This window comes from Arvicanthis niloticus, chromosome 21 (assembly GCF_011762505.2).
Source record: "Arvicanthis niloticus isolate mArvNil1 chromosome 21, mArvNil1.pat.X, whole genome shotgun sequence".
Taxonomy (NCBI): Eukaryota; Metazoa; Chordata; class Mammalia; order Rodentia; family Muridae; genus Arvicanthis; species Arvicanthis niloticus.
Window position 1 is genome coordinate 46,305,168 of NC_047678.1, and position 20,300 is coordinate 46,325,467.

General features: G+C 42.3%; 1 protein-coding gene across 5 annotated transcripts in view; it reads right to left on the reverse strand.

The window, feature by feature from the left end:
* Lpin2 (lipin 2) overlaps positions 1–20,300 on the reverse strand; it is a 63,998-nt gene that overhangs the window by 5,012 nt on the left and 38,686 nt on the right. For all 5 annotated transcript variants that reach the window (XM_076917416.1, XM_076917417.1, XM_034483624.2 and 2 more), the window contains 14 exons: positions 18,798–19,099; positions 15,661–15,768; positions 14,682–14,805; positions 13,485–13,824; positions 11,425–11,524; positions 7,530–7,717; positions 6,311–6,404; positions 5,816–5,885; positions 4,178–4,267; positions 3,364–3,446; positions 2,315–2,459; positions 1,624–1,772; positions 1,025–1,111; positions 92–244 (listed from right to left, as the gene is read on the reverse strand). In XM_076917416.1, coding sequence (XP_076773531.1) covers positions 92–244; positions 1,025–1,111; positions 1,624–1,772; positions 2,315–2,459; positions 3,364–3,446; positions 4,178–4,267; positions 5,816–5,885; positions 6,311–6,404; positions 7,530–7,717; positions 11,425–11,524; positions 13,485–13,824; positions 14,682–14,805; positions 15,661–15,768; positions 18,798–19,099 — 2,033 coding nt within the window. The remainder of the gene's footprint in view (positions 1–91; positions 245–1,024; positions 1,112–1,623; positions 1,773–2,314; positions 2,460–3,363; positions 3,447–4,177; positions 4,268–5,815; positions 5,886–6,310; positions 6,405–7,529; positions 7,718–11,424; positions 11,525–13,484; positions 13,825–14,681; positions 14,806–15,660; positions 15,769–18,797; positions 19,100–20,300) is intronic.

Here is a 20,300-nt window from a genome sequence, read left to right on the forward strand (position 1 = left end):
TCGGAGTTCTGTTCACATGCTCAACAGGCCCTGAGCTTCAGCGCCCCTCTGTCTCCCAAGGGGGAACCCAGCAGACCCACTGGAAAGCTACCTGTGGAAGGCAGAGAACAAGCTGCTGGGAGACAGCATCAGAGGGCCTCGAGGCAAGATGGTGCCCTTGTCATTGACCCAGTGCAGATAACCACGGGTCATGTCGGCCATGCCGATGGCACGTGCAGAACAGTACAGAAACTTGTAACCATTCCTAAAAGACAACATACACACACATACATGCAACCTGGTTAGGTGTATCTTTTGAATAAAGAAAAAACATTTTTTTTCTTTTATCAGATCCAAATCAAGTTCTTCTCATTTACTTTGAAAATCAAATTACTGAACTTAGAAGGAAACCAGTTTGAGTTACACATAATGGGAAAACAGAGGCATGTGCAAAATGGCTTATGTTAAACTGCAAAGTAATGACAGAGTGCACATGGTACACCTAGCTCAGAAAAAGATCCAGACTGGACAAAACTGGACTATCTTTATGTTATTAGCTGCAAAGGAACAATCCAAAGGGTCTTCTTTTAAGGACATTTTGTTGGACACACACCATTCTCTAGGACAGGGAGTAAAGTTACGCCCGAGTAACTGACACATTCTGATTTCCTATCACGGTATTCTACGATGGGCACTATAGATTTCCAGACTCATGGACAGTGGACATGCTACGATCCCAGAAAGGACACACATGCCTGTGCTGTCTGCCCAGTAAATAAACCAAGATGAAAATCAGCCTTCCTGATAAATCCTAGATAAAAATAATTAACATTCTGACTACACAGGTAAGTCATCGGAGCCTAAAATTGAGCTGAGCTAAGGCACGTAAAACCCATTAATAGGATACCAAGCACACTCTTGCAAACAAAACTATAAATAAAATAAAGCCATAAATACACAACGCATACAGATTCATGATTTATTTTTCTCCTGTCCTTAGTCAAAGCTAAGCTGAGGCAGAAGGACACCTGAGAATGGTACTTACTCATTGATGGAGTGGTAGAGCCTCGCTATGCCCTGATGAGTCCAGTCTTTACCCAGCTGCGGGAGAATCTGTCCCAAAGCATCAGACCTGGCAAAAAGGTAGAAACAGAAGCAGGTACCAGAAGCCCAGCACATAAGGCCAGTCGTTTCCACACTGGCTGCTAATGACCACCACTGGGGCATAGGCTGGCTACCACGGGCAGGGTGGTTCCACCCGGATTTTGTGCAGCTGCAAGGCAGCTCTGGAATGACATATGAAGAGGCACTCCTAAAAGCGGTGTCATAGGAGAGCCCATTATTTATTTTTAGAGATAATTTACTAGCACATCTCACCCCCCCCCATGCCTAAAATTTTTAACAGTATGTCTTTTTTGAACATTAGAATTTGGAGACCAGATAGCCAAATTTTGGAGACCAAGTTAATTTTGAGAATTCATTTGTATGGTTCCATGCACCTCATCTTCAGTCATAAAATGACTTCACTTGGGCTGCCTTCAGGACACCTTAGGGCATATGGCTTAAAGGACACGCTCTCTACTGGGGACTGGGTGCCTCCCTGACTCACATCCTTCCCATTAACCACAGGAGGTCTGCGCTTACTTGGTTATTGTCCCATCAATGTCGGAGATGATGACTTTGTCATTCCAGTTCCACAGGTAGATGGTGCCCGCACACCGACAGGTACCCTGATACTGGGTTGTAATACTGAATACAACATCATTGGGGCCATCATGGAGCTTCAGTTTTGCCTTTTATAAAAAGCACAACAGTAAAGAAAGCTGAAAATATCTACTTTGGAACAGAGTTGAAAGCTTTCCAACAAAACTCAGGGCATGTGGTTTCTTTGGTGTTAGCATGTAGTCTAGCCCAAACTCAAGCATGGTCACAATGGTTGAGGAAGCCACACTGCTTGACTACTGTTTTCTAATTCCAAGGGTTTCCTGATGCCCCACATAAAACAAAACCTCCCTGTCCCCCATCACACTTGAAATCACTGCCCTAGGCACAGCCTCATGCTCAGCCCAGTAACGCCATCTCATAGTGAAAATGTGTGCAAGTATGATGCAGGCACTGCATTGCAAATGTCAGTGCTCTGTCCGAGTCCTGTGCTCAGTGTGAAGTAAGGTTCACCAAAGAAGCTCGCTAAACACAGCCACTCCTTGATTCATTTCCAGACACTGAGGCACAAGGTCTAGGTGGGGAGGAAGGCATGTCACAAGCTCACCAGGTGTGGGGGTGCTGTTCTTCTAGTGAGCATTTACATAAATATGACTCTATGTATGACACTTACTATCTGGTCCGAGGAGAGTCGGAGGGACTTCTTATATGAGGCTGTCCCACAGTGACTCAGTGTCTCCATCGAGATGGGGTCAACTTTGATGGTTTCTTCCAACTCCTGTGACCCCTCGTCACTAGAAGTGTCATTCTCTGCAGGTCTATCCAACATCAAACTAGTTACAAAGAGGCAGTGTACCTGACTGATGAGAGCTTTTATAATTTAGGACAAGAAAATAAACAAGTGTCACACATCCATAATCCTAGCCCTGAGAAGGCTAAGGCAGAAACAGAAGGAGCTGTTCAAGGTTGGGCTATACAGGAAGTCTCAAAACCAAACCCCAGCCCTTTCTAGGATGGCAACAACTGTTTCCACCACCACTGACCCACAACCACTTACTTATGCCAGAACTACTGGCATCACAAATGTAGAAGCCCACCATCTTCCTCCTCCTTGTAAATGGCAGGCAGTTACTTCTCTATCTTTTACAACATCATTAGCAAAAGGAGAGCCGGTAGACCCCACGGCATTCTCTGGACACAGCAGGGAATATTCTAAAGCCAGTAAATACACTTGATACTCTTTACCAAAGAGAAAGTAAGAAGACCAAGGAGATACACTAGGATCGCCACTAGGGGATGGGGTTGGGAATGTAAGCCCAGGAGCACACAACATGCTCAGCTTTTCTCAGGCTCAGCCAACTCATACACCCAACCTGCCCTTCAGAAGCGATTTCATGTTCCCTCAGACACTGGGAAAGCAGGGGAGCACAGACAGAGGACAACAGCTCTGAATGTGTCCAGGATGATCCCTTCCCAAAGCTCTGCCTTTCCTAGCAGCTTGCCTCTGTGGTAGGCACAGCAGTTACAAGTACTGAAGTGAGTATTTGGTCCTGTAAACTGGGAAAGGCAGCTCTTAGCTACCAAGAGACATCGTCAAGCCACTTAGTGTCATGTCTCTCTATAGGAAAAAGGTATTTCTGGTACATATTCAGCAGAATTGCTTTAACAATCAAGCAGGAGTGACCAAGTGCTGTGAGGTACGAGAAAGGACAAGGTACCCACCTGGTACTGGTTGGCTCCTCAGCACTGGAAGGCAGGTCATTTGCTGGAGGGATCTCGGATTTTCCCTCCTTGGTCTCTGGCAACTGCAAGAAAAATACTGTCAATATACAACGTTTCTCCAGACTTCAGCTGCAGTCCTCCCTAGGAAACAAAATCTCAATACATGACTGGAAACTTGAGATTTTTTTGAAGGGCAGAAATCATATTCTGCTTATAAAAAGCTGTCCTGGGGAGCTAGCAGGAACTTAAAGAGTACTGTGTTAAACCACAGCATGTAAATGCCCAATGGTCAGGTCACTAGTAAGACAACCTGGACTGTCCTGCAGAAGGGAGAAAAGCAGCCAGTGACCACAATGATATACACATGAATTTGGTGAAGCAGGACCAACCTTGTGCTATCTGAAAAGCAACAGGTAAAACTCCCAGAATCCTCTCCCTTTGAAGGCTTTGGAAAATGAAGCCTCATTCATTGAGTGTGGGTCTCTGAACAAGCCTTATCTGCTCTGCTAAAGGGACATTCCTCATGTTTGTATGCAGATTTGTGTAGGATTATAACTGCTTACTCATGCCACAGATGTGACATAGGAAGTAGAAGAAGCAGACTCTGGAGTCAAACTTAAAGTTAGCCCCAGGTCCACCCAGCTCTATCCCCAAAATGACAGTTCAAATGTCTCCATCACTTCACTGTAAAAAGTACCAGCATAGTGCAGTGACCCCCTCAGAGCCACTGAATGCTGTCACTACAAACAGTGCCTCTGGCCTGCTTTCTTATGAGTGACAGAAAGAGTTGCTTTAAAATAATCAGATTCATTACCTGTTTGGTCATGCTTTCTTTCTTTCGCCAAAACCACCATCGACCAGATTTCTTTGGCATCTTGTCTTTAACCCAGGACTCGACCGTGGCCTGCCAACAGTGAAGGTCAATCCATGAGATCCAGGGTTATAAATCACTGCCATCCTCACTGTGTTACTCTGTAGACAGTGCCTTACTACAGAATGTGACAAGGACCAGCCTCGGCTAGGCCCGGCTTCCTGAGAGGGGTATTTGGGAGTGGCAAAAAGAAACGACTCAAAGTCAAATTGTGGGTCCAATTTTGTGGCTATTCTAAAAATTCACTGGTTGTCACAGCTAATTTTCTGCTTGAGAACAGCTGACTCTGCTAGTAAAAATTCTAAAAGCTAACTGGATAGCTCATGATTTTTCTGACCAGAGTCAGAAAAGCTGCTATAAAAAGTTCTTGATTTTCTGACTAAGCCAGAAATTGTGTTGGAAAAACATTCTAAAAGTAATCTTTGGGTTTTCCAATCAAAATCAGAAAGCAGAAAAATTCAAGAGCTGTGCTTGCTCTCCATGGATTTTCCCAACCAAGTCAGAAATCCTGTTGGGAGAAAATTCTTGTGAGCTGTTTTCACTCTCCAGAGATCTGCAGATGGCTCAGCTCTCACTAGAGAAAAGTCTAAAAACAATACGACTGCATTCTGCTAGCTCATCTCAAAAGTCATTTCAACTTTTGCAGACCAAAAGTTCCGTTTTTTATCAATTCAGTTATTTATTCTAGGTTCCCTTTTGATTATTCTATGAACAAGCATCCTGTGACCCCAGTTGCTTAATTCTCAGGAGACAGCAAGCACACGTTTCCCTTTAACAGTGCAAAAGAATTCAAGCTCTGCCTGACTCTGTTACTCACACATGCTAAGTTCGCTGGGTGGGACTCCATCCTGAAATTACCAGTCCTACCATACCTGGGCTTGAACTCCTTGTGTCCCAGGCTCACCCTGAACTCAGGAATCTGCCTGCCTTTGTATCTTTCTGACAAGCTGGCTCATTAATGCAGCCACCTCTGTTCTTTCAGATTCATGAAGCACCTCATACAATTCACATCACATTCTTACATTTTCGCATAGTTGAGAAATTATTTATTTCTGAACTCATGTTTTTACAGTTCTTCTCCAAAGCCTTAAGAGCTCTCCTGAAGGTTCCAGTGTTTCCCATTAGACACACCTTCACCTCCCAGACTCATGCTGTTTCAGATTAACATGGAGTCATGAATGCTAACAAAGAGGACATTCCTTGAAGGAAGGATGCAAAATATGTACATTATTGTACCAAGCCTTATGCCCACGGCAGCCATTGACACTTTTGCAGGCTCAGGCCCACTGGCCCTGTTCCCACCAAGGCCTCCCACCACCAGACTTCCCTGGAGCTTTGCCATCTCCAAACAACCACACTGCCTTTCTTTCCTTCTGAGCTCCCGAGAGCACTGATGGATCTGGGAGGTGTGCAGAGTGTCACTCATTCTTGTGGAGTCTGGCATGGCCTTGGTGGGCAAATATAGTAGTTTGGATCTCTGATATAAAATATTAAAGTAAAAACCTTGAATAGAACCCAAACTTTATGACTACTGTATGTTACAGATATTTTTGGAGAAGGTTTCAAATGCACATCACTCACCTTAGGCAAACTCTTCTGAAATACCTGTAAGCTAAGAATCATGGGAGCAGCCAACGCCCAGTTGTAGTAACTATGAGAAACAAAAAAATAAGCAAAACCATTACACAGTTGGTGTCAGAAGCAAAGCAGGGTTGGGAAGGAAGGTCAGAGGCAGAGGCAGAGGCAGAGGCAGAGGCAGAGTTGGAAGAATAGAGGAAAGAGAAAAAAATAACATCAAATTGTTTATTCTTTCCAATAACAAGATGAGCAACTAAATTTTGAAGACTTGCTATAAACCAAACTTCTCTGAGTTGAGAAACCCATAGAAAAAATAACAGTGTCTCGAGGACTCAGCCAACAATAACCTGAAGTTCTAGCCTCACAAACCATTGTTTGTTGGCTCATTTATGGGATCACAAACTTTAAAACAAACAAACAAACAAACAAACAAACAAAAAAACTGTGACAGTTAAATACTGCAGAGTACCCAGCAACAGTCAAAGCATTAGTATTTACCGGTTATATATCCGTATTACGAGGTTTGGGTTGTCTATAAGGCCAGGGTTTTCTGCAAACTCATGGTAAGTGATGATATGCTCCAAGAACTTCTCTGTAAAGCAAACAGCGGTCAGGTCAGTGTGGTGGGAGTGCAAGGGTCCCTGCAGGGCGCTTCCAGCTTCCAGCTTCCAGCTTCCAGCGCTCTCCCTAAAGGACATGTGGGCTAAAAACGGTTTCTAAAAAAAAGCTATGTTTTCCATATTGGTTAAGACACTTCCGTATTTTTAGGACTCAAACAAACTAAACCCCAAACCAATGTAAAATATAAAATCTCAACACTTGTGCTTTATAACATTCTATAGCATGCACCCCTGCTCCATTTTAAGGCAGGTCTAGGGGTGTGTTTGCCCAGTCTCTTCCCATTTTTAGATCTTCGAAGGGGAGGAGACAGGATAGCACTAAAGTGATGGTGTTAGTCATGGGAAAGAAATCTTGTTTCTTAAAAACAGCCATTATGGGCCAGTGGAAAACTGAGAAAAATTAATTTAAAATGAATAAAGTTGCCAGAGGCAGGAAAACTGAGGGAACCAGATGTGTCCAGACTACGCAGGACAACCTAAGCAATTTGGTTCAGGGTTACTTAAACTAAAATCAAGAGGGATCGGTACAGCTAGGGCACACTGCTTAGTAGCTAATTGCTCTATATTCAATCCTTAACACAGGAGGTGAGGAACCAAGAGGTGTTAAGAGCATGGGACAGAAGTTTTTCAAGCAGGAGACAGAGGCAATCCTACTCTTTTGGTACTATCGACTTGGTGGACAGCACTGTACCACAGCTTCTGAGTCCTGGTGCCTGTCAGGAATTTATCTGGGAAAGCCCCACAGATAGTTCAGCAATGTTTACACACAAGCAGGATCAATGCAGTCTGAGCCCACCTTGCTGCTCTGCAGAGAGCATAGTGTTTGAGCTACCAAATTCTGAATTTGAAATCAGAATCTTTGAGGTCTAGGTCCTCACAAACTCCCCACACAAAGGCACTCCGAGGCTCTAAGGATATAGCTTTATGGGAAAGTACCCCCACTCACAAGGGCCAATGAGGAATTTAGACAGCATTCAATGTTTCAAAGTATATTTCTCATTAGATTTTTTTCTCATGCCAGTAATTTACTAAATTAAATCTGTGCAGAAGGACAGAATTTAAATCAAGAGATGACCAGGCATGGCTGTCCAGCATACCTTTAGAAATCTCTCCATTCTCACTGAGGCCTCCACAGAGGGAGAGAGTTACATCAGGCAAGTCCATGGCAGAGTCTGAAAGGCATTCGGTGCCACTGTCTGCAGCTGCACTTCCCACAGACTGTGGGGACTGAGAACCAGAGAATGTGTCAGACTCAGGCCACTGCCTGGAACCTGGATCCGTGTCACTGTGGCAGAGGGAAGGAAGAAGAAAAAAGTGCTTATTCTGTCATGACTTCTTATATTTTTGCTTTAGTGTATGGTCCACTAGGGTTTTAAATCAAACAGCTTATCCCCTAAGACGAATAGATCGAAAATCGAATGTAATTTCTGAGGCATATGAGGCATGATGCATGCATGCATGTGAGTGTGGCATGACACACATGGAGATGCAGAGCATGATGCCAGGCAGGTGTCTTCCTCCATCACTCTCAGGCTTGCTTGCCTTCAAACACGTGCCCTCCTGAGTTGCAGGCTTGCCAAGCGGGCCAGGCTGGTCAACAAGAGAGCGCCTGGATCTTCTACCTGTCTCCATCATCCTATGCTGGAGTTATAGGCATGTGAAGCAGCCACACCTTTGTGTGTGTGCTGGCAATCTAAACTGTGGGTCTTATGCTATCACAGGTAAGTGCTCTTATCCACCAAGCCATCTTGCTGTGACCCCGCTCTACAGATTTTTAACGTAGTGTCTAAAAAACACATCATAAATGACATTAGTAAGAATCTGAATATGAAAAATTTAACTGTGAATGTAGAAAACACTTCACAATGGTGCCGAACTTTCAACTGGGGTCTTCCTGACTAATTATAGGAGAACAAGTTATAAGCACTAACTTAAATTGCCATTATGAAGTAACAGGACAGTTAAGAAAAATCTGACATTTGGAAGTACTTTGACCCTGCATCCCAGGAGAAAGGCATGGTAATGTGCAGTCTGGAGAAAATCACTGGGCCCAAGGCTGCATTCTTGAATCAAACTGCTCCTCTCAACAGCTTAATACTCTCTAAAACTAAACTAATTTAAAAGGCAGAAACTACTCAAGAGAACATACACAGAAGGCCTGGCCACCGGGAAATGCAGAATGTCTTCACAGCACTGAGGTCTGGACCTTACTCTGACTTTTCTAGGTAAGGCACAGAAAGTCTGGTGGTAGAGGGCGAGTGCACTGGAAACCTTTTGTAATGGAACATAAATGTGAAATAAGGAAATGGAACACCATACCTCTTACTCACGACCATTAACTATTTTAAACTTTGGTGAATATTTAGCATAATATTTGATATGTTCAGATTTTTCCTAGAAGCTGGGGGAAAATTTTAATGTTGGGAATTGAACTCAGGACTCTAAGCAGGCATTTGGCCACTAAATCACATCCCTAACACAAGAAGGCAGGACTTCTAAAGTTTTATTAAAGCAAGACAAAGCATGACACATGACACATCTGGTGAGATCAACATGAACTTATGAAAAACAAAACAAAACATAAACCTAAAAGTGGAGCCGTAGGTGGCAGCAGTGCAGATACACAGCCATGCTCAGACTCGGAAGGAGGTTTAGGTTTGGGGAAATTGTCTCTTCCTGTAATGCACACCTCCAGACAGACATGAAACTAATGAAGAAATTGTCTCTTCATTAGAAAGGGTTAGAGAGTCCTGCCCAGTGAGAGGGCGGGCAGAGAAGTAGCACCCACACTCGGAAGAGAACAGAAGATGGCTGTGTACTCTCAACTTCTGCACTGTCTTCCCTGGGTTCCTAAGATAGAAGAATGCCTGTGTGGGGGACCCACCAACACCAGTGCTGGAATGCTCTCCCCGAGCTTTATCAGTTGCAGCAGCTGGACTCATCAGACGGTAACAACATGTCAACACAAGGATGCCATCTGACTCAGCAAGCTGTCAAACCCACAGGGATGATGGGATACGTGTAAGAGTCTGGCTGTGACAATTTAGTAACACAGAGGGTGACAAGCATGACAAAGCACAATTATGACATGTCCCAGTAGTCAGTCCTAAAGCTAAGTGTGGCCAGTGAAAAGACAGTAACCTTATCCAGTAAAATTATTGTCAAGTACAGTGATATTTCACTGTATTAGTGATGACCCCCACCCCCTTTCTTTCTGAGACTAGGTTTCTCTATTATATAGCTTTTATGGCTATCCTGAAACTGCATTTGTAGACCAGGCTGGCTTCTAACTCAGAGTCACAGAGAGCTACCAGTTTTTACTTCCCAAGCACTGAATTAAAGGTGTGTGTCACCATGCATGTCTGGCCTTGCTCCTAATTCTTAGTGTGGAAGTAAAAGGATTGGGAAATATGAGACAAAGTCATAAATTAGTCTTTCTTTCTTAATCTATCTATCTTTTTTTCTTTCTTTTCCCTCCCTCCCTCCCTCCCTCCCTCCCTCTCTTTCTTTCCTTTCTTTCTTTCTTTCTTTCTTTCTTTCTTTCTTTCTTTCTTTCTTTCTTTCTTTCTTTCTTTCTTTCTTTCTTTCTTTCTGATACAGGGTCTCTCTATGTAGCCTTGGCTGTCCTAGAGTTTGCTCTGTAGACCAGGCTGGCCTTGAACTCAGAGATTCACCTGTCTCTGGCTCCAAAGTGCCATAATTAAAGGTGTGTGCCACTATTGCCGGGCTTGACAAAGTCATACTTCTAAGAGATTACATTTGAATTTTTTCCACCCTTAAAAAACTGGAGCAATTTCAATTCTTCCATCTTTAAAAACCCATAATTTCAAATGAAGTATGTGGCATTTTAAGATAAGTTAAGGTATAGAGTTAGGAAGGAACTTTAAGAACCTCTTAAAATTACATGTTAAAAAAATCTTAAATATATTTATGTCAATCTCATTTTTCCATTCCAAGTAAAAATGAAGTATGTCTTCCAAATACTTATTTAAAAATATAGTTGTGTATAAGGCTCCATAGATTCAAGCCATACTTCCTGAGAAGAAAGTAGTTTTATAATTCCTTGGGGGCTGGAGTAAGCTAATGGATGAAGAGATGGCTTAATGGTTAAGAGCACTGACTGCTCTTCCAAAGGTCCTGAGTTCAATTCCCAGCAACCACATGGTGGCTCATAGCCACCTGTAAAGGGGTCTGATGCCCTCTTCTGGTGTGTCTGGAAACAGCTACAGTGTACTCATATAAATAAAATAAATCCTTAAAAAAACATTTTTTTAAAAAGTAGTAATTCCTCTTAGGTTAAAAGAACCTGGGAAGACAGTTAATGTACACTGTTTGAGGGTCACGGTCAGGCTGCTAAAAATAGTAAGGCACGGGCACCACAGTGCTGTGATGCGGCAGGAACTGTGATCAACTCAAGGACACAGGGTCTCCTGGAATGAGGCCTTATGTGACTAAGTTCACAAGTGGCTTCACACTCTTCAAAGGAGTGAAGAAATTCTTTGTAAAATGCTTGCAAACAGCAATGTACTATTTTTAAATATGCAATTACATAAAACAAATGCCAAAGAAATTTCCTTAAGCATATTCAGTTTGTTATTAACAACTGTAAAGAGTGCACTAATCCAGGGCTCCAAGATGGCCCAGCAGGCAAAAGTGCTTCTGTGCTAGCCTGACAGCCTGAACTTGCTCCCTGGAACCAGCATGGTAGAAAGAAGCAACTGTGTCTCCTGCCCTCTGCGTGGGAACAACACCCACCCACGCATGCACACACGCACATACACATGAGGTGGGAGATTAAATTCTAAAGTCAAATACTTTTATATGTTTTCATAAACAAGTAATACTTTCAAGTCACTAGAAAACAACAAACACTATTTATGAGCTTCCCCAAACCAGAAGCAATAACCAGATTTGGCTAAAAGACAGTCACTCTGTTCCTCTTGCTCAGAGAATCTCAAGCTGTTCACTCCTCAGCACACTAACGTACACTACCTTTTAGGGAAATAGAGAGCTGCCACCTCAGGCTCAAGAGCCTTTAAGTCATCAAGGTAAATGTCATCAGGTCCCTGGTGCTGGCTTCTTTTGTGAACACCTATTAAAAAAAAAAAAAAAACATACAGAGGTAAGAATTTATTCTCTATTTACAATTCTGTGGTAAAATAAAGTTTTCTAAGAACAATAGACCACTATGTGCCTAAAGCAAGGCCCTGGGATCAGCCTTTATCCTGTTTTCTACCTTGTCCTGGCCTGTGCTCTGTCTCTGTCTCTGTCTCTGTCTCTGTGTCTGTCTGTCTGTCTGTCTGTCTGTCTCTCTCTCTCTCTCTGTGACAGTACTGGAGCTATACAGAGAACAGACTTAGGTGGCATGTCCTGGGGTACTTAAGAGTGACATGTCACAATTTCTAGAACTTGCTTTCTGTTTCTAAGTCAAGAGACGGTGGAGATAGAGCTGTCACTGTACCACATAATAACACTTAAGTGGACACAGAGACAGACAATGGTGGTCCCAAAATACTAGAATGCACTTGGAAATGCCTGCTGCCTAGTGACAACTGGCTGCTATAGCATCTTAGGGTGACACATTAGTGATGGTGGGGGCGTAAACACACCTATGGCACCATTTCTCCTATATTAGTATGTACATGCAATTATGTACAGAACATCTTGGTAATGATAAGAGCGACTTATTTACATATTTATTACTTATAACTATTTTAGGGCACACTCCCATCTGTTTACTGACATAATGGTGTGCCATTCTATACTGGCAACAGCATCATTTCATGTTCCCAGTCTCTCCCAACTGCAACAAGAAGCCAGGTCAATTGATTCATACTATATAAAAATACTATGATGTTCACACAATGCTAAATTGCCCAAGGACACTCTTCTCAGACAATATCCCTGCCATTAAGCGACGTACCACAGTATGTATAAAACTTTCATAATCAGGCTTAGGGGAGGTGGAAAGAATAAAGCCAGAAATGGTAGGAACCATTCTGAGCTCTCATGTCTACAAATTCCTACACAATCTCCTACATCAAAACCAAGCATCTACCAAATGAGAACTGGTTACACCCCTTAACAGTTCTTAGAACAGAACAAACACTAGGTAAATTTTGGTGAGAGCCACCATCAACTATGTATCAGATTCGGCCACAAATACCCTGGATAGCCACACTCTTAGTTTGAACAACTTATTTCTGAATGACCTGAGCCTGAATCAGTTTGTGATATGGAATGTTTTTTTTTTTTCTTCCTTCAAAGTGGAGCTATTCATCTAAATATGATAGGTATCTATCTATCTATCTATCTATCTATCTATCTATCTATCTATCTATCATATTTAGATGAATAACTGCTTCACTTTGAGATACATTATATATATGTATTTAACCATCGACTCATCTCTCTAGCCCCTAGTAGATATTTGGTCTTAAACCATACGAAACCTACAAAAAATCTAATTTTGCTTCAAAAAATCTAATTTTGCTTCAGTTAAGCAGATGTCTGAAAAAACACTTTTTCTCTGTTCCAGTTTTATTTCTATTTAAGCAAAAGGTCATTTAAGATTTCATTCACTAACATTCCTAGTTAATAATTCAATACAGCATATGAATCTCGGTAGAACCGTAGTGTAAAAGCACAGCACACATACTTAGTATGCTTGGGGAAGACACATATGATTTCTTCATGTCGACAATGATACTGTCACTGTGCACATCAATGGGTTGGAATTCATTCATTTACTTCTTACTAAATACTTCTTAAAAGCTTCCTGAGTGTTGGCTTGGAAGACCAATACAAAAGCACAGAAGTTTAAAGTCTTGTTTTGGTGAAAATTTAAAGAGCAAGAGAAGCCACAATGGGTGAGTTATCACAATGAAGTTTGGGGCAAGTTCTGACTGGCGAGCACAAACACAAAGGGCTATCACATGGTACCTAAAACATTGAGGCAACATACCATCTACACTGATGGGCTATCACATGGTACTTAAAACACTGAAACAACATGCCATCTACACCGATGGTATGTGATGTCAAGCAATTACCTTTCTTCTTTGTTGGTGAGTCTATTTTAGCAGCTGGTTTGGGTTCTGAGAGAGCCTCTGCTGATGGGCTGGAAACAGGGTCTGCATCTAATAGAGATGAAATCTGAGGTGCTTCAAGAGGTGACTCCGGAAGTTCAGTAGAAGCTGCATCACTCAGTTGCTTACACAGGGCTCTAGGTTTGGGTTTCACTATAGTACAGGTAGTATCTTCAACAGTAGCATCCTTCTCAACTTCTCTTATGAGGCTGTCTTCACTGGGAATCACCCTAAAATGAGTGTTCTCTGATGGTGTGATCGTAGCTGTCCTTGGATGATAGTCATATCGTTCTCTTTTGGTGACCTGCAAAGGTGAATTGTTTAAAAACTAACTTCAAATGTATTTGTTATGGTTAATTTTATATGTGGTAATATATTCATTAGCTGTATTTTGTGTGAAACAGGACACAATTGGCAAAATAACTGTATTTTGTTCAATGTCATGATGTTTATAAACAAGAATTACATTCATAACTACTGTCATCAGAGTCAAACAATGGAGAAAACTGTATAGACAATTTCCGGAGTCTAAGACAGAAAATACTCATCTTGAGGGAAACAGCTTATAGCATACACAAAATCCTTACCAGACTACCTGATGCCAGTGCTCCTTACAGCAACTTATGGCAGTCAATCAAAACCAAGTACATTTCTGATTTAACAAAACCGAATTCAACACAAGATCTAAATGATTTCACGAAATGGATCTTCTGGTTGATTATTCTTTCAGTGTGAACAGCTGAAAAGTTGTACAAACTTTCTCCTACCTGATGCTGGAGACAGAACCCAATGTCTTGAGCATGGAAAGTTAACCTTTACCAACTGAGCTATGCCCCACCCTACCTTTAGTTATTAAGATTTCAGTGTGGAAACTCTAATTTCCCTTAGGTATCTTTAATTTTTTTCTATATTTACTTGTAATCAACATTATTTGTTAGGTAGAAACACAAAAGATACTGGATTCCTTCAGTTACAAGTAAATGTACTATGTGAATGTTATGAAAATGTTAATTTTTATTTACTTTTTTAAATACTTTTTCAGCCACAAGAGGGCAATGCCATCATAATCCTCTGTAGGTTCGGTAAGAAATTGCTTACGGAGGAAAATACTCTTGACTAATATTTAGTCAGACATCCTCATCTTCCCCGAGAGCCCCGTACCTTGGTGGACTCTGGGAACCCGCCCCAAGTCCACTCCATGTGTGACTCAGATCTGAGGAGGCTCTCGGATGGCTTCACCTCCAGCTCCGAGTCACTCTTCGGGCACATGGTCTGCGAATAAGTGCTGCAAACACAAGAACAAAGGGAAGCCAGGCTTCAGTTTAGGTGAACCTCACAGAGCAGAGAAAAGCACAAGTCAGCTTGAGTATGTCAGTGATCACGCAAACTCCTCTGAGGAAAACATCAATTATTACACATTCCCACTTGAGTTCTTTAATGAAATAAAAATGCCAGCTAGGATTATTAAGGACTTCCTAGGCCCTCTGTAGACCCTTCATGGTATGTATTATTTGTTTGTTTCTCAGAGGAAACCAATGATACAGGCAATTTTGTAAGACAAAAACCACACAGGAAGGTGGGCTTAACAATCAGTTAATGTGGGATCGGATAATGGAGGACCTGGGTTCCTAGCAACCCCATGGCTGCTCAGAGTTGCGTGCTGAGTCTGTAATCAGCTGTAATTCTAACATCCTAGGGGATCCGACTTCCTTTTCTGTGGCTTCTGTGAGCACCAGGCATGCACAGAGTACACAGACTATATGAAGACAAAATATCCTTACACATAAAATATACAAAATTTAAAAAATCATTTAAAATCTAAAGATTTGATCACAAACTGTAACAGTATGGCCACATGTTCTCTCACTGTGTTATTTGACACCAAAGACCTAGAATTTGGTGGTAGGTTGGGCAAATTCTAGGCCGATTATTCAGATTTACAGCAGGCAAGCACCATTAGAATAAGATTAAATTTAGGAACAAAACGGTTGTTGAAAATAAGTTCATATTAATGTTAAATTTTACCTAATGGATACTCTACTATTGCACAAATAGAAAATAGTATCACCATCAAATAACACAAAAGCTACGGATAAACCTCCCCCTTTCCCTTAAGAAAACAAATTTCAAGGATACTCACGTTTCTAACGGGGACCAATCTCCATCAGATAAGGGGTAGTTATCCCCAGAATGGAAGAGTGGAGGCTCCTTATAGTCCTCTTCCTTTAAGGAAGCATTTGAAGATCCTCTATGAAAGAGGAAAAGCAAAGTACAAGCAGTAAGGCAGGGATGATATGCGAGCTTTAGACCCTCTGCACTAGGCTGACGTAAACAACAAGGCTGTCACAGCCTCAGCACAGTGCTACTCAGTGTCATTCATCAGTTCTTCCAGATTTAAGGCAGTAAAGTTCCACTGTGAATTAGCAGGTAGTCAAAGATCCAGACGTTTAGTATAATAAATTTATGCCAAGTAAAGAAGGCCTCAGTGCTGATCTTTAGGGGATTAATTTATCATGTGCCTTGTCTACTTCTCAGTCATGAGGAGGTTTATATGGAAGCATGCAGAAATCGCCGAAACCTCTGAAAAGCACAAAGCGCTCACTATACTGCAGGGTTGAGGGCTCTTCTAGGACACTTGGGTCAATAGTATACCGAGTGTAAACCTGCACAACGTTAGTGCTCCGCAGTGTACTGAGTGTAAATCAGAGTCGCACCACTTACTCTGTAGGGCTGAGAGCAGGGAAAGAGAACTGCTGCTTCCTCTTCAGTATTACTTCCCTTGTTGTAACATACTTTTTATCACCTCTTTAACCAGTCTTCCCATACAGATATAAATCACTTAAGATATATACGAATGTATGTATCTTTTAAGATCTTCCTGTTAATTTAAAGTTCTTCTCTCAATGGAATCTCACGTACAATCTCATTCAAGAGGAAAAAAAAAACATACCTAAGCAGACACTAGGAACCAATCATTATCTAATAAAAATAAACCAAATGTAAAACTTTCCCTAAAGAAAGGGAAAACTGAGGCTGGGGAGACAGCTCAGTACATGGGTTCAATTCCCACTGCTCATATGAAGGACAGCTTACATCCAAGTATAGCTAGAGTTTCAGGGAAATCGGATGTCTTCCGCCCTCCACAGGCACCAGGCATGCATGTGGTGCAGAGATACACACATAGGCAAAACACCTATATACAAGTACTAAAGAAGTAAAATTTAAAAAAACAAAAGGGGGGAACAATCAAGCCAAACATGGTGGCATATACCTTTAATCCCAGCACTTGGGAGGCAGAAGGCAGATCTCTGTGAATTCTAGGTCAGTACAGTCTTTATAGTGAATTCCAGACCAGAAAGGTTTACAGAGTGAGTGAGGCCTTGTCTCAAAATAAAATAAATCTGTGAACACAAATGCCTATAGACTATACTTCAATTTAAAACACTCAGCCCAAATCATAGACATTTAATGTGACTCCAAGCAAAACAAGGCTTCTCTGCTGTGTGAGGAGGAGGGAGAACAAAGCAGGGACACTGTAAAGCTCAGTGCCTCTCTGAATCCTCAGACTCATCATGGAGACAAGCCCCAGGTAGTCTCCAGACGCCACTTACTGACAGGGGGCTGATGAATGCAGCGCTCCAGCCACAGCTGTTCTCAGGGACAAGTCCTACAGTCCTGAGACAACTCAGCTCCCACAGTCAGCTTCCAAAGGAAGACTGTTAGTGTACTAAATGTTCAGTTCTTTCTTTCTGATGACCTGCTCCTGGTTCTTTAGTTTTGCCATTGTTGGTGGGGTACTGAAATATTTCCATTAGTGGCATGGAAATGTGCTATGTATTTGAGGTATGTGGCAGTTTGAATAAAAATGGTCCCATAGGCCCATAGGGAGTGGCACTATTAGGAGAGGTGACCTTGTTGGAGGACGTGCATCACAGGGGATGGGCTGGGGTTTCAGAAGCTCAAGCCACAGGCCCAGCAGGTAACTGTTCCTGCTGCCTACTGATGTGGATACAGAACTCTCACCTACCTCTCCAGCACCATGTCTGCTGCATGCCACCATGTTTTCCACCATGACAACCCAGGCTGTGTACCACCATGTGGGTGTTAACCAGACCTAGGTCCTCTGCAGGAGCAGCCAGCGAGTGCTCTTCACCCCCGAGTCATCTCTCTGGCATTTTACTTGGTTATTTCTAACAGGTATTCTGAATTTTATCTCAGGTGAAATAACAACCTACTATATCCAACAGTATGAAAAGTGACTATTACTCAAGACAGTGAGTGATGTAAGAAGGGCAGAAACAAACTGTTTAAATGGTAAGAGTACTGCCATATGTAAGCTTCCAGGATTTATAACCCGGATCTCAAAATCATAAGAAATGAGGTAAAAGTTTACTAAAAAAGAATTACTATTCAGAAAATAGTATAATTATAAATACACTAATCATTTATTAATAATGGGTTTCTCATGATCTGACAATTTAAAAAACCTTAGTAAGCAAAGCACATCAAGGCAAATGTTTATTCTGTATAGTTTCTGTAGCAACTTTCTCTTCTTTGACTGACAGAAAGTACTTCATTTTTCTGTGAAAGCACAATGTTTCCACATTCAAGTAGACCATTCCTTCCAGCAGCTCAGCTGAAATATCCAAATGGGTCAGCGCCTCTCTCATGAGTCCTTCCCCAATTCCATAAAGGACACTACACAGAGGCTGCCTATGGGCTGCAGCCTCTAAGAGCTGCCAGTTAGAGAACCAATCACTGCTAACACTTGTAGATATCCTTCTAGTGTTCGGGTGAGTCAAACAGGTGGAAGAAAGTTCTATCTAAGTGAGAAAAACTGTACACTTCACCTTAAACTGCTACCTTGAAAATGTGGACAGTGCTGACTTGAAAAGAGGCATAGGTTTTGAGATTCCTATTAATCTGTATGTAAATGGTGATCAAAAACCCCAAAAGTCTTCTTTAACTTAATAGGGTATTTTTCTCATAAATTCAAAACAAAACAAGAGGGAGAAAGAAGTAGGGAAAGAAGAAAGGGACAGGGAAGGGGAGGAACTGGGAGAGGAAAGGGCTGAGGACTAGACCGCTCTATCTGTTCACCCCAAGCCAATCCCAGCTGACAGTGGAACCACCAGACTATTCCAAGGAACGTTTATTAGCATAGCCAAAGGTCTGACAGTGAGGGTGGTGGGATGCCGCTTCCACATGGTCCCACAACAGAGCTGGGGCCCTCTACTGGGTGCACAGGGCATGGCAAGCACCGGCAGAAGCCCTTACCTTGCTGCCTGGGCTCTCTTCTCATCATCAGAGCTCACACCCACATCACCTACATCTTCTGCAACAGGGGAAGCTGCCTGCTCCTCCTTCCTATTGTCCTGTTTGCACTTCTTTCTCCTTCGTTTCTTCTTTTTCACAGAACTCTGAGTGAAAACTGCCTCTGATTCCAAGGTGTGAGAAACGTCTGAACTCTGAGGTGGCCTTTCATTTCCACTTGATTTCACCAAAGGGGTTTCAATATGTTTAAAGAACTGGTCTTCAGTCGGAATCGGTGAGGTGGCAAGATAAGCAGGTAACTTTTCCTTAAAGAACAAAAGAAAAGTTATTTATGACAAACTGGATGTTCCTTGAGTACACAACTTTCTCCAGGGGTAGGAAGGCATAGTTCCTAAGGGCAGAATGTCACCTGCTAGCCTTAAGAAGCTAGCTCACTTCAGTATGTGACTGAGTGCAGTTGCAGGAACTACTTCTCCAACTCAACATCCAACATGTAAAAGCTACAATTAAAGCCAAAGCCAATTACAATCTGTGCAAAGAGCTGTCCCAGTGGCAGCAACCGCACTGAGTATTACAAGGACTGACACAATGTGATGAGGCAGAGGCCAAGACCAAGGTAGTATCTGACAAGGGAAGCGGGCAAATTTAGAGCCAGGCGGCCAAATAAATGGAAGGTGAAGAAGGTGACTGGGATGCAGGCGACACCTACAGTGAATGAGGTCAGTAAAGGTCACTCCAAATATCTTTTCGGGAATTCAAAAGAAAAGGCGCCCAATATTTAGAACAATTAAGCTTTCAACTTAATACTTAATAAACTAATCTAGTGAACTTCTTGGCAATGTGTCTCAATCTTTTAAATCTTCAAAAGAAAGGAGAGGCACATAAAACAGGCATAAATTAACTCCATAACTTAAAATGGTCAAAATTTTACACAATAGTTCAAAAAACATACGAGTTTTCATAACTGGTACCCACTAAAATTTTGAACTTGGATCTGGTAAACACTCTGAAGCTGGATTTACCAGGCTTACCACCAATATACAACTGTCGTTAGAGCCTGAACATTCCCAAGGCATCCAGATGAGGCTGATGTGCCCTAATTTCTAGAGGTTTCATTTCATGGGTTTTGTTATTTATCAAGGTGCCTTGTACTTCAAAGCTGTTATGGTTTTGGAGAGTGTCTTCTAGTTTTATCACAGAAGTGTTTGAGGTGAGATAGAAAGTACCCGGATGTCTACGCTAGTTGGTTTTTGTCAGCTCAGCACACACCTGATGTATCTGGGAAGAGGGAATCTCAGCTGAGGAACTGCCTGCATCAGACTGCCCTTTGGGCAAACCTGTGGGGCTTTTCCCTCATTAACGGCTGATGTGGGAGGGCCCAGCACACTGTGGGCAGGTGGCTGGCTGTGTAGGAGAGCAAGTCATGAGGAACGAGCCAGTGAGGGCGATTCTCCATGACCTCTGCTTTAGTTTCTGCCTGCAGGTTCCTGCCCCAACTTCCCTTCA